General features: G+C 33.4%; 1 protein-coding gene across 1 annotated transcript in view; it reads right to left on the bottom strand.

The window, feature by feature from the left end:
* Positions 1 to 3,162: 3,162 nt before the first annotated feature.
* Positions 3,163 to 14,495, bottom strand: part of LOC124369748 (charged multivesicular body protein 5) — a 36,426-nt gene continuing 25,093 nt past the window's right edge. Inside the window, exon 5 of the mRNA XM_046827819.1 lies at positions 3,163 to 6,181. Within this exon, the coding sequence (XP_046683775.1) occupies positions 6,131 to 6,181 (51 nt within the window). The 3' untranslated portion in view covers positions 3,163 to 6,130. The remainder of the gene's footprint in view (positions 6,182 to 14,495) is intronic.

The raw sequence follows: 14,495 nt of genomic DNA, 5'->3' as shown, positions 1-14,495 counted from the left end.
AGTAGGAAACTTTCAATGCTGCAGTAGCCCAAATTTTCTCAACCAGCTGACTTTTTACGCATTTAGAAAACGTTAACAAGGTTAAGAACTTGTGGAAAACTTTTTAGCTCATCCTTCAGATAATGCTGAACACATTTGAATAAATGACACAAACGTGGCTGGCACACAAAACTAACTTAGGACATTTTTGTGCATTTCATTACTTATACTTTATCCTACCTCTTAAATTGCATTTTGTAACAAAACGTAACTAATTTTAATTAATGGTATTTAACAAGGTTTACCACAGTGGTGTATGTCCCATATGGGTAGTATTATTATATTCTAACCTTATGTTTATTTTTTTAGTACCTGCAGAGCCTAATGCTTTGTCCGATCAGTTGTCGATAGCTAATAAAATTAGACTTTGGATTATTAATGAGTTATAGACAAATAATGAATATGTCTTTAAAATGTATAGTTTTCTAAAACAGCATTTGATATTTAATGATAATTTTGCAGGTTTATTATTAGTTTTAAACTTTTAATTAATTTCTTCCTCCGAAACTGAACGTTACATTGGAAATACTCAAAAGATATCTATTGCTTTGAATTTCACACAAAATATAATGTATGTTAATTTTTAAATATTAATTTTCAAGAGTTGTCGATCACCATATTAGACCCATTTTCTTCAAATATCTGCCTCAATATCTGTAATAAATGACAGGAAAAACCATTAACAAATACATTCAATTTCCTATTTAGGGTGAGTAAGTTATTTTAACCCATGGAGAGTGTTAACATCTGCAAAAATTTCATTATGTTCACAATTATTTAATGTGTGTTTATTGTGCCGACTATAACTTTCACTGACTAGCTAATTAATCAGTTGTAAAGCAGTCGATTAGTCAGCCAAGCCAATCACGGTTTCAGGGATTTCCGTTGACGCTTTGTTTAAAACTGATTCGTACATCAGTTACAACCGCTGCCTGTGAGCGTGTCAGAACCTGTTTGTTTACTTCACATTGTATCTTGATTTTTGCTTCTGTACAAGTCAAGGTGGTGTTTTTGTGTAAATAAATATGTACTTATACAGAAAATACTGTTATTATTAGTTAAAGTGAAAGTACTCGATTAATATTTTATCAAGTCAAAAAGAAAGTCACATGTATGGAGTTTTTTTTAACAATTGGGCGAAGATTCCAATAAGTTAAGTGTAACCAATGCCAAATGATAGTTTCTCGTGGTGGGCAGGGAAAAACAGCAAACACTACACCAACCATATTAAATACCGACATCCAGATCCATATTTACCAGCTGTATCTGTTAACTTTGAAACAAATTAAAAATCTTAATGTATTGTGACACCAGTCCGATATCTAAGATAACTAATAAAAAATTTTGTCCGTTGTCTATTGTCAAATACTTGCAAAATCGCAACAAATTGTGATACACTTTTAACCACTTGAATCAAGCTCAGTCAAAACTTTGCAATTTGCAGCAAGAACCAAATTAATCAGACCACCAGATTGTCCAAGACGTACGTACCAGATGGAATTCTACATACTACATGATATATCACTGTTTCAAACATACACGGGTTGTTTCTTTATACCAGGCTGAAACATAGGTAAATTTAGGAAATTCGTCTACTTAAGAGTGGAAAAAATTCTAAAAAAGCATTGGATTGCTGAATTGCCATTTGAAGAAGTTACCAAGATTAAAAGTTCAAGTTGCTCTTCAGTGTCTGAAGTTTATGCCTCATCTGAAAACCTTACAAAAATATTTAGAAATTTACAATGAAGAAAACAAAGAAATCATGGAAATGAAAGTTCTGCTGAAAAATGAATTGAAAAGTAAGTTAGATGTGGAACATAACAGTCTTCACCTTGGCTACATTGTTGGATCCAAGACATACGCAACAGTTTTTCGAAACAGAGGATCTCATTACCATTAGGTTTCAATTTTTATTAGAATCTCCGAAAAATAAGTGATAATGAGAGCAATAGTGACAAAGATGATCTACAGAGTACTTCCATCGATGAAGACAATACAGAAACAGCAACACACAGGAATATTTGGCAATGCTACAAAAAATGTGCAACTAGAAAAATAGAAGATGTTCAAGATGACAAGTCAAGGCCTGCTCATGAGCTGCAGTCCTACTGTGCGTTATTGGTAATAAAGTGCAATGATGACCCATTTCACTGGGCGGAGCCGCAATACTTCTAGTTACCCTTAAATGCTGCACATCGCCAAAGTATGCGTCTGTTGTCCCGCAAGTTCCGTTTACACTGAGCGGCTGTTCTCAGAGGCCAGAAAAATATATAAAACAAAAAGAAATCAACTGCTGCCAGATAGGCCAGAAGCTTTAGTCTGTTTATATCATAATTTACAGTTTGATCAAAACGTATAAGTAAGTTTTGAAAAAGATAACAAGATTATGATATTTTTGTTTGTCACTTTGATTTCATTAAGTTATGTACGGTTATAAGTCATCTAAATACAATACTGTCTTTTTTGTTTTTATTAAGCCGTAAATGTTTAGAATTTTCGATATATTTAACATTTTTTTAGTGTAGGTACATGCAATCTTGGTTTCATATTACTTAGTTTGTTAATAAAAAAATTCTCTTATTTAAATAAGAATAAATATTTAATGAAGAAAAAAGATATTGTATTATGTTTGTCGTCAATTATGATACTAATGTTGTTGGATAAATGTCATATACGTTTTTTTATATATTACAAGCAAGTAATTTTAGAAACCGATTACCAAAGAAAATTTTACTTTGCTTTACATTTAAAAATGTGTAAGATTGATAATAAAATAAAAATATTAATAAACAATCAAGGTTTTTTTGATACAAGAAATCATGTATTTCTTGACAAATACATACAGAGTAAGAAGCTGGATAGTAGGCGCTCTTTGCCGAATAATCGCTGAATAGTGGCTGGATAGTCGGCTTTACCGACCAGTCTGCACATCCCTAGTGTTTATGTAATAATTTATGTAAACACACATTAAATTATTACATAGATGACAAAAATTTTACAGTAAATGTAATATATCACTCTGAATTTTTCAATCCATGTTATGGATGAATAACAATAGCTCATCCATAAAAAATCACATTCTAATAATGTAGGAAACATGCAGATAAAAGCAACATAAACATATTACTTTTCTATAATTTCATTTATTAATAAAAATATTTACAATATTACTGGATTTAGGATAAGCATATGTAACAATAAGGGGCACAATGTTGATAAACGATACACACTAATTGTTTCCAAGAATTAAGTTCATAATAAGGAGAAGGATTTAAACATAACCTTTGATATAAAAATTGTTTACCTTAATTTATGATCTTTCAACATACATCTGTAAGTTTTTAAAATATGTTTTTAGTAATGAATAATAAATACAGATGTCTTTACTTGTTAAGTTAGTCTTACACAGCAAAACTCCCTCTTATCTTAAATCTTAAACCTTTCATTTACAAACTCAAAACAGCACCACATAGCCTTGTCAATAATATAATATAAAAATACTATACATTTTATTTTACATAATATAATTTAACAATTAATAAAATAAAGCAATGCTTACTAATTCATTCATAATTGTTTATTAAAAGTTTACATAATGAAAGGATTCTCTCAACAGAACAGTTTTACAGAAACCAATGATTCAATCATTTTAATGTTGGAATGATAAAATAATATTGATCTAATTGTTTATTTACAATTCTCAATTATTACATTTAAGTTTAATAATAAGACTAGATGATATCTGACTATTTTTACTAAGGAATGGAAACTGCTGTACTTGTTTTCCTCTAAATTATTAAATTTTATAACAGCACATTATTAAGAGTGAACAAAGCTGAAATTAACTAAGGAACCTTATGTGTTATCATTTGAAAACCCCTTTTAGAGAAGAACTTAAATATCCTGAATTTTAGTGCAACTGCCATAAAGAATTATTTACATATCTTGCTACCGATTGAAAATATATATATGAGACAAATTCTATTATCTTGATTACAGCTATAACATTCTTTTGAGAACTCAATTTTATATTTTGGGACCAAAACCAAGTGCAACACACATACGTAGATCTCTGGTTGTACTTAAAAATTTCAACTAGATACTGGACTGCAAACAAGAAAAGCTATAGAACTGATTTGATTGACCTTTTAATCTTCATTGTCATGTCCTTATACATATTAGACGCCATAAGTGTATGCCTATTGAAAAAATTTGACCAGGGCAAACTATGAAACATATAAAAACTGCCAGATGTTATATTTCACTCTACCAGTACACTGAACTGATAAGGAACATATTTCAGCATCTTACCTTCATACATCAAAGACACAAACTTTAAGCAGTAAAGATGATCAACATTCTTCCTAGAACTGATGAGTATATAGAAATGGTATCCAATGAATACATTTAGTTTACATACAAAATTTGAATGATTGAATATAACAAATAGTTTGCTTTCAGAAGGAACATGATGGGAAGAATATCAGAGCCACATGGGATACCTCATTCTATCTTTGGATTCATCCATTTCCAAAATTACATTTTAGGTAGACTTTATAGATATTTAAATAACTGAAAGAAGAGGGATGTCATATATTATTCTTTTTGTGGTTCCTAATTTGTTCATAGACCAATGTCTCATTTAAACTGAGATAGCAGACATTCTTTGGTTGATCTCACAGGGAACACTTTTTTACTATTAAATATAGATTGAAAATATTTGTAACGATATTACAATATTATGTATTGTTAAGATATTGCACACTATTTTAAATTTACATTGTATTCTTTAAATAAAATGTAAGGCATTGGGCACATTTTTTGGATTTTCTCAAACATTTCTGTCCTTTATATGTTCAATATTTGTAGCAACAAAGATGCAAATACCTTAACCAAAATAAGAGGAAATGATTATTTTTCTGTACACATTTTACTATTTTATGACGAAACAACAGCCTTACCTTTCTTATAGCTATATCACTGCCCTCCCATTCTATGGATGAATCTTTCATCTGACTATTTTACATTCTGATGGCAAAAAAGGACTTTAACCATTCATAAGTGGATATGTTAATAGATAAAACTGTCTATGTGTGGATAGATGGGTCACTGTAGTTGTGCGCGTTGCAGCCAGTTTACCACTAATCATTGTATTGCTTTTTAGGTGTACTGTTGAGGGATTAAATTGGTGATTTGAGGTTAATACGATAAAATTAAGATTCTTTCACTCATTTTAAATTCAAATATCAGTATAATACACTGGCTATATGTTTTGTAGATTTTAGTTAAATCATGAGAAAATTAAAGGATTTTGTAATAATTTTAATAAGATATATTACAGTTTTTTCCCTTATAAAGGTAGATTTTATAAAAACTCAAGTTAAATGTAGTTTGTTTTTGCTCAATTTTGTTTATCTTTTAGTGATGGTATATATTTATTTCTCCATATATGTGTACTTAAAACTTATCATGCTAATAATGATTAAAAACATGTTCAATTAAAATTATAATTATTCCACTTATTTCACTTCAAGGTCAGATACATCACAAGATATAACTCCAGAACTTGGCAAGTATGGGACTATGTATAGGCGAGTCTCCCTATCCCTTTTATACCTGTCCGTGTAAGAGCCACATAATACGTACACTTTATTGACACAGCCAATTAAAAGAAAAAACAGTATTAAGGATCTGACTCTTCACGGTTTTTTACAGTACACATACTACACCAAAATGTGTTAACACAAAAACAAAACATGTATATTGTAAATGTTACTCCTTATAACACTCTATGACCATTTCGACAGATTAGAATGTGAGTAAACACTCAAAAAGACAAGTAGGGTTTACAGTAATGACTTGTTTCATGAGTAATCCTGGGTCACTTTCCATAATCTGTAGTAGTATTTTACACTTATTTTAATGAAATCTTTAAAAACAAAATACTTTAATCAAGCATAACAACATTGCATAATAAAAATCTAAAGCAATCAACAGACGTGTTCCAGAAGTCTAGAGGTAACTGACTTGAAGTTTGCAGCAGATGTTAAAGTCAGGCATATTTTGTGTAGTATGACATTTCTTTGTCGAATTATGATGCAGGAATTTGAGGAAGGCCAAATTCATCCACCAACACACCATCCTATATAAACACAACAATTTTAGTTATTTAAAAAAAGCGGTCATATATTTTTAATATCTTTTTAAAATCTCAATTCTAAATGCCGTAGAAAGTGAATATTAATTATTTGATTCAAAATTTTAATTAAACTTCAGTTTACAACTAAACCTTAAGCCAGAATTTTAACAACTAATAAGGTCTAATTATTTTAGCATAAGGTCTTGAGTTGTAACTACTTACAATGCATGAAACTTATAAAAATTAGTAACATTTTGAGATGAATTCTAGTAAAATGAGCTTCGAATGTTGTATGAGAGGGTAAGCTAAAATTAATTTGGAGTGTTTGAAACAAATGTGGAATTATACAACTGCATAAACCTTCACTAAGTATATTTTATAGGATTAATTTATCACTACTCCTCCGTGCTCTACTTACTAACAACCGAGAAAATAAAAATTTTACTTGTTAGCTAAAACTCATCCAAAGAAGGAAAACAAGCCAAACTACAAGGCTATTCAGAAAGTAAAGAACTTGTCCACCTGACACCACCAGGCACGCACTAATCACATACATATTGGTATGCTCATGCTCGGCATCTCAACCAGCGTCCAGGCGTGACAACGGGAACATCTCCCGATGTCCACAAATTTGAAATGTGTGCTACAGTCGAAAATCTCGCCAATTGTGAAGTACGGTCTGTGTTTTGTAGGAAAAAACTTATAACTAATATAAATTCATTGGGAACTGTGTGCAGTGTACGGGAACAACACAATGACTGAATGTTCTCAGGAAGTGGTACATTCAGTTTAAAAATGGCAGAACAAACATTTATGAACAAGAGAAGAGTACACATCTGAGCATTGCTACTGATGATCTGATCGCCAAAGTTGAATAAAAGATTTGTGAAAACCGTTGTCTTCACACACACAGCCAACAAATAACTGAGCTTTCTCTACGTTTCCTACAAGTTTGCACACTCTATTGTTTGTTATTGTTTCACATAAGCTAGGCTACCACAAATTTTGTGCAAAACGGGTGCCAAAAATGCTTAGAGATCATCATAAAAAACAACGATTGAGGGTAGCTTTGACGTTTGTCGAAGCCTACCAAAATCATGGTGATGCAATACTGCATTGAATCATAGCAGGAGACAAAACCTGGTTGAAATATGTAAAATGTGAGACAAAATTACAGTCCATGGAGTAGCGGCACACAGGTTGCCAAGGAAATGTTTGCAAAACAATGTCAGCAAGGAAGATCATGGCAACAACAGTGTTCTGGGACAGGCAAGGTGTTCTTCTTATTGATTTTCTTGAGGGTGGCGCAACAATAAACTCTGAGCGGTTCTGCCAAACTTTACAAAACCTTAGGACAGCTGTCCAAAACAAGCACCAAGGAAAACTGTCATCCAAAATTTTTCTTTTCCAAGACAATGACCGACTTCATACGGCAAACCGTATACAAGAACTCTAGAACTCGTTCAACTGGGAAGTTTTTACTCATCCACCCTACAATCTTGATCTTGCTCCAAGTAATTTTCACTTGTTCCCGAAAATGAAGACCTGCAATTTGACAAAAAATGAGGAGCTCCAGGTACATGTCACCGAGTGACTGAGATCACGGATGGCATTGTTTCAGATGACACTACACGGTGCTGATAAAAGAGCCAACATCGCCATTCTTGTTTGTATCCCACAGAAGCCTGTGTTAGTGTGATGTGTGATTGTTATCCTCGTACTTGTGATTTGTGCTTGGGACTTGCATCTTGTGCATTGACAGTGCCTGGACTGGATTACAAGCAGCTGTTGGGTATGTTTGAACCCTTTTCTTTCCCTTCATTATTTCTTTTGTTCGTAATTTTTTTATGTATTATTAATACATCTCCCACCTGATGAAGAGAATAGATTCCAATCCTCGAAACCTTGTGTTGTACCTTTTATAACCTATAACGAAGGTAAATGTCCGAAATCCTGTTATCCTTTCAACCCTTCCATTGTCAATAACAAACTTTAAACAAAGAATTGATACTCAGTACAGACCCAAAACCAGTAAACAAATCAGTGAACTTGAAAACTTGCACCTCAAATCAACTAAGCATTCCAACCATCTGACCTTTGTACATAAATGTACGAATGAAAATTTAATGCCTAAGGGTTTCTCTCTCAAAGCACCTTTTTAGAGCAAGAAGGCCAGCAAAATAATTGCATATGTGTCTAAATCTTTACTTAAAGAAAGAATTGCTCATCACCACCAGGGAAAAAAAACCTCTCCAAACTAGTAATGAAATTAAAACCAAACTTTTCACAAATTTAATTGGCAGTGAACTTATTAAACATCCTTTAGAGCATCCAAAATAGATGTAACAACATTTTAGACTCAGATAAGAAAAGGAAAATTTCTAAACTTGAAAAACTCAGACCAACAAAAATTTATCTCTCAAAAACAATAACACATATGCATAAAATACTGTAGCCTGTGCTAGTGTGATGTGTGAATGTTATCCTCATACTTGTGATTTGTGCTCGGGACTTGCATCGTGTGCAGTGACAACGTCTGAAGTGGACTCCAAGCGGCTTTTGAGTACATTTGAACCCTTTTCTTTTCCTTCTTTACATCTTTCTGTTCGTTATTTTTGTATGTATTAATAAATCCTCCACCTGACGAAGAAGATATATTTCAATCTTTAAAACGTTGTGTTATACCTTTTATAACCTATAACGATGGCAAATGTTCAAAATCCTGTTATCCTTTCAACCCTTCTATCGTCAATAACAAATTTAAACCATACAATACAATGATGTTAGCATTACAAAGAAACATATCAAAAGGAGAAGCCCACCTTTGACACACGTTTGGAATCTCAAGACTATTGAAGATTGATTTTAAAATCTTAAAATGACGAACCATTTAATTTTAGTGTCATTACTTGCCTGGAGTTCATAACTATAGGTTGTCTTATGTTATATGTAAGACCAATGACATCGGTTACAAAAACCCAAAAGGAGGATGACAGTGGTTCGTGTAATTGTTTCTCTCATATTAAAATTTTAACAGACCAAATTTTGGACTTAATACAAAATCAACGTGAGCTATGAAATCGTTTGAAGTTTTAGAAGCCGAGAATAATAAGCTTTCGTCAACAGTGGGTAACCATACAGAGGCTATTGGTAATATACTAACAAGTAACGATAAACAAATGACTTTTTCTAGTGTTTTAAAATCCACAGATAGAATAATTAGCTCCTTCCCCATAGTTAAAGAAGATAATAGACAACTTAATCATAAATCTGGAAAAGTAAGAAACAACAGTTGGGATTTGACTACAGTAGTTGCGTCAGAGAATCAGCCAGCTGTCGGCAATAGCAGAAGCCTAACAATGTGGCCAGCTGATCCTGTAGCAAACATGATTTCGTCAACTAACAAAGAAAAAAACCAGAACATTGTAAAGGCAGTGGTGAGCAGCGGCATTGGAAATAAAGGAACAACTGTTGGTTTGGTGGACTGTGTTGAGTTATCTGAAACTCTGGACATGGAACAAGGGAATCAAGAAAAGGAACATGTAAATAGTAATGAAAATTTTATTGAGGTTAAATACAAAAAATGGAATCCTAATGCTTTGCAAACTAGTAATAATAATAGACCTGCTAAGACTACTAACAAAAAACCTATGTTTTTAATGGGACGTGCATTTGTGAATAAGTTACAAGTTACTGAGAAACATAGATATATTTTTGCATCTATATTTGCTGAGAATGTGCAGTGTGATGATGTGAAAGAATATTTAAATGAAATTGTCAATGGTAATTATGAAATTTTGAAACTAAAGAACAGGTTTCCAGGTTATAGTTCATTTAAAGTCGGAGTCCCCCTATCACTATGGGAAAACATTTACGATCCTGATACCTGGCCAACCGGTACCTATATAAGTCGTTTCAGGTATTCCCGCAAAAGTGCTCTTGAAGGACATTTTTTGGAACCAGGTCATGTAATGGAACCAGGTACATAAACCTAATAGGCTCGTCTCCTTTATACCAACCTAAGTCTACTTTAAATGGTCTGCAAGCTGATAGGCCCTCTACATATCGTGAAACTGAGGTAAACTTAGCTCACATTAATATCCAATCTATAAAAAATAAAGTAAACTTGATTGACATTTTTAACAGCACCACTAAGTGTGACATTCTTTGGGTTAATGAACACTGGTGTACGGTAGAAGAAATTAATTTTTACTCTCCAGCTGATTTTAACCTAGCGGCTAGTTTTTGCAGGACTTCTTCATATGGTGGAAGTGCAATTTTTGTACAGGGGACTTTTGAACACTCTTTTTCGGTTGTAAATGTTGATTTTATTTGTGAAACAAAACAGTTTGAAGCTGTAATGATTGTTTTTTTAAGTATAAGTTTATGAATTGTGTCTGTATACCGTACCCCTGACTCTTCTATTGAACGTTTTGTTGATAAACTAACTCAACTTCTTGATTTTGTTAGCAATAATGTTAAGTATCGTAATTTTAAGATTGTCATAGCTGGTGATATAAACATTGATCCCAGGAAATGTTGCTCAATGTCAGTTAAGTTTATTAACATGCTGAAATCTTTTGACTGTTTTTGCCTCAATAACCTTCCCACTAGAGGGGACTCATGTTTAGATAATTTTATATCTAACCTGCATCCGACAATGTTTAGCTGTGATACAGTACAATGTCATATATCTGATCATTTAGGCTTGCTTTTGAGACTTAAATTTCTTGTACTTCTTTGCGCAACTCTTCTCTACCTACCAATAAATCTGTACAGTCAAACATTAGTGTTAGAGTTTAAACGATTTTAATGTTGAAAATTTTAAATGTAGGCTAAGTAATATTGTTTGGAATAATGTAATTGTAGCTGCTGAAAACTTTGATGTAGCCTTTAATAATTTTATGGAGATTTTGTCTCGCTATTTTAATGAGTGCTGTCCCTTGAAAAAAGTTAAAACTAAGAATCCTAGCAATAAGATCTTGAAGTCCAAACATTGGTACACACCTTTTTTAACTAAAATCAAGTTACTACTAGATGTAAGTCATGATAAGTGTAAACTTAATCCTGATTTAATGGAGGTCCACAAAAGGATTAAAAAGTTTTATCGTGCCCAAATAGACATAGCAAAAAAGAATGCTAACGATGAATTTATATTGGGGTCAAAAAACATGTGCAAAGCAGCTTGGACTGTGATTAATAACGAAACAAGGTGCACTCGTAAGAAATGCTCCCAGACCGAACCCCCCATATCTGTCAGTGATTTTAATAATTATTTTATCAATATTTGTAATTATGTCAATAGGCCTAATGATAATGTTAGTCTAAATTTAGCTAGTGTAAGTGACATGCTGGAGTCATCCGGTGTAAACAATCCAAAGGCTCTGCCTTTTAAATGGCATACTGTAAATCCTGTTGATATTTTAAATACTGTTATCAGGCTAAGTAACTCCAGGGCTGAGGATGTATTTGGACTATCTAATTTTATACTTAAAGATATAATTAGGGAAATATTGTATCCTTTAACTTATCTTATAAACTGGATGTTTCACACCGGAGTCTTTCCACAATGCTTAAAAGTAACAGTAACTGTGCCTATATATAAAAAAGGAGACAGAACTAATGTAAATAATTATCGACCTACCGCCTTGGTACCAGTTATATCTAAATTATTTGAAAGTATTATTAAATGTCAGATTGAACATTACTTTGAACAAAATCAATTACTTCTGTCAGCACAATTTGGTTTTAGACATAATTTATCCACTATTAAGGCTGTTGAAAGTGTGGTGTCATAAATTATTCATAGTTTTGAAAAAAAAAGAAGAAATTAGTGCCTTACTCTTAGATCTAACCAAGGCCTTTGATACTGTGCCCCACCAAAAGCTTATCAGAAAACTAAATTACTATGGAATTGAGGGCAATGAGCTTCCACTATTTATCTCGTATATTAGTAATAGGTACCAGTTTGTTAAAATAGGTGATCAGAGGTCGGACCTTAAGCAGGTTATAAGCGGGGTCTCCCAGGGCTCTGTCCTGGGTCCCTTCTTATTCACGGTCTTCATTAATGATCTTCCCAAATTTGTGCCTAATAAAAGTGTACTCTACGCTGACAACACTACCTTGATGTGCTCTAACTTGCTCTCTGAAATTAACTCGGCTATGATTGGCTACATGAAGGAAAGGTCTGACCTCTGGTTTTCCGCTAATGGCTTAAAAATTAACGAAGATAAGACTGAACGTATTACTTTTAGTTTAAGAAATAACTCTGTACATAACTCTGTTAAGCTACTTGGAATCAACCTGGACACTAAGCTTACCTGGAAAAATCACACAGATATTCTTTGTACCCATTTATCCAGAGTAATTTTTCTGTTAAAAAAACTCAAAACTTGTACTAGCTTCACCTTGCTATTAAAAGCGTACTTTGCACTTTTCCACTCACACCTTTTGTATGGAACTCTCCTCTGGGGTAATTCAACTGGTGCTAAGGAGGTTTTTCTATGCCAAAAGAGAGCTGTACGCACAATTTTCAATATAGCCTTTAGTAACTCATGTAAACCTAAAGAACATAATATTCTTACTGTACCTTGAATGTTTATATTTCAAAGTTTAATGTTTGTTAAAGAAAATCTTGAAACAGTCTTAGAAATTCTAGTCATGATTATTCTACCAGATATCAAGACCAAACAGAATTAAATCAAACTGATCAATTTTTATTATTATTTTAAACTTTTAGAAACTGATTTACATCTGTCACAAAGAACTATTAACATGCCAAAAACGAATTCGGAAACTTCCAAATACCCCTGTGGTGTTTGCAGTGTTGGGGTAAGATACTCCGGTATAATATGTACTGGGTCCTGTAGCCAGTGGTACCATGGTGGCTGTGTGAATATATCTGACAAGCGCCTAAAAAAATTGACCCAAGATGAAATAAAAACATGGGCATGTGAAAATTGCAAGACCTCAATGACTGCCCAAAACGGCTCTATGTCAGAATTAACCTTTGTGGCAATAGGAGAATCAGAACTTTTTCCCACATTTAAGACACCCAGCCCATCAGGATACCACAAGGTCAAGGCAAATAGAAACACAGTTAAGTCTGATCTGGAGCTGAGTTTGAGTGCTGTAAAAACAAAGGTAAGAGATCAAGAGGGACAAGAGGAAGATGACCCTGAGACATCCCTGGCATTGGCGGCCGAGGTGGGTAGTCTCCTTTTGGCGGAGAACTTGGAGCTGAAAAAGGATGTGGAGGACTTAAGCATCCGAAACTCAGCTTTGGAGGCTAAACTTTCTGAAATGGAGGCAACACTGGAGGATCGAACTGAAGCCGAGGAAAAAAATTGAGCCTACATAAAATTGAAGCATTGGGAATAAAACTACAGGAAGCTATAGCCCAGATCACAAAGTAAAAACAAAATAGACAAGAACTACAAAACTTTTATGAGGAACATGACACAAGACAGACTCTCATTTATGATGAACAAGCAAATAAAATATCAGAACTAGAACAAACAATCCTTAACCTCAAAAGAGAAAAATCTGGACAAAGAGATTTGCTGGACAAAAACCAACAAGACTGAAAGAAATTCAAAAATGTAGAAAAGCAAACCATACAAACAGCCACAGCCTACACAATAACACCGTCAAGTCCAACACCAGTGGCTCAAGAGCTGGCAAAGCTGGAAAAGAAGCTGGATTGTATAGAACTTTCACTAACGCTACTTAATGATCAAATTAAACAGCACAACTGTGCAAAGGATCCACAAGTCTTAATAGACAGTCAAACACCTAGTAGCACAAAAAGATTCCGAACTCATAAGCTGAATACCTCCAAAATCAGAGAAATACAAGGTAAAATAAAAAACCAGTTTAGTGTCTCACTAAAAGTTGCTAAATCCAAACAAGCTCTCATTACGACAACTGAACAGACAGGGAATCTACCTGGAGTGGATACAGCAAATTATATGCACCAAACACCACAAGCAAATTCTATAACTAATAATGACAAAAACCAAATCCTGGTCGAGGCTCAGATGCACCGACACTGTACCATTCCTGCTCCTCACACTATAAATGAAGCCATTGATGACATAATTATTCACTATCCACAGGCAAGCTCTCATAATACAATACCTCAAGCAAACTACAAACAACCACCAGTAAGTGCCACTAAATGGGAAGAAGGACAAACAAATGAAAACTAGTTACCCCCAACTTCCACGATTGGAAACTTCACGGCGACAGATACCAAGGCCTTACAGCAAAGTTACGGGCGAAGCAAGATCTGCAATGACACACAAAAACCAAACTC

Source organism: Homalodisca vitripennis, chromosome X, assembly GCF_021130785.1.
Source record: "Homalodisca vitripennis isolate AUS2020 chromosome X, UT_GWSS_2.1, whole genome shotgun sequence".
In the NCBI taxonomy this organism is placed as follows: domain Eukaryota; kingdom Metazoa; phylum Arthropoda; class Insecta; order Hemiptera; family Cicadellidae; genus Homalodisca; species Homalodisca vitripennis.
Note: the sequence above shows the minus strand (reverse complement) of the source record. Positions and strands in the feature narration are given on the sequence as shown.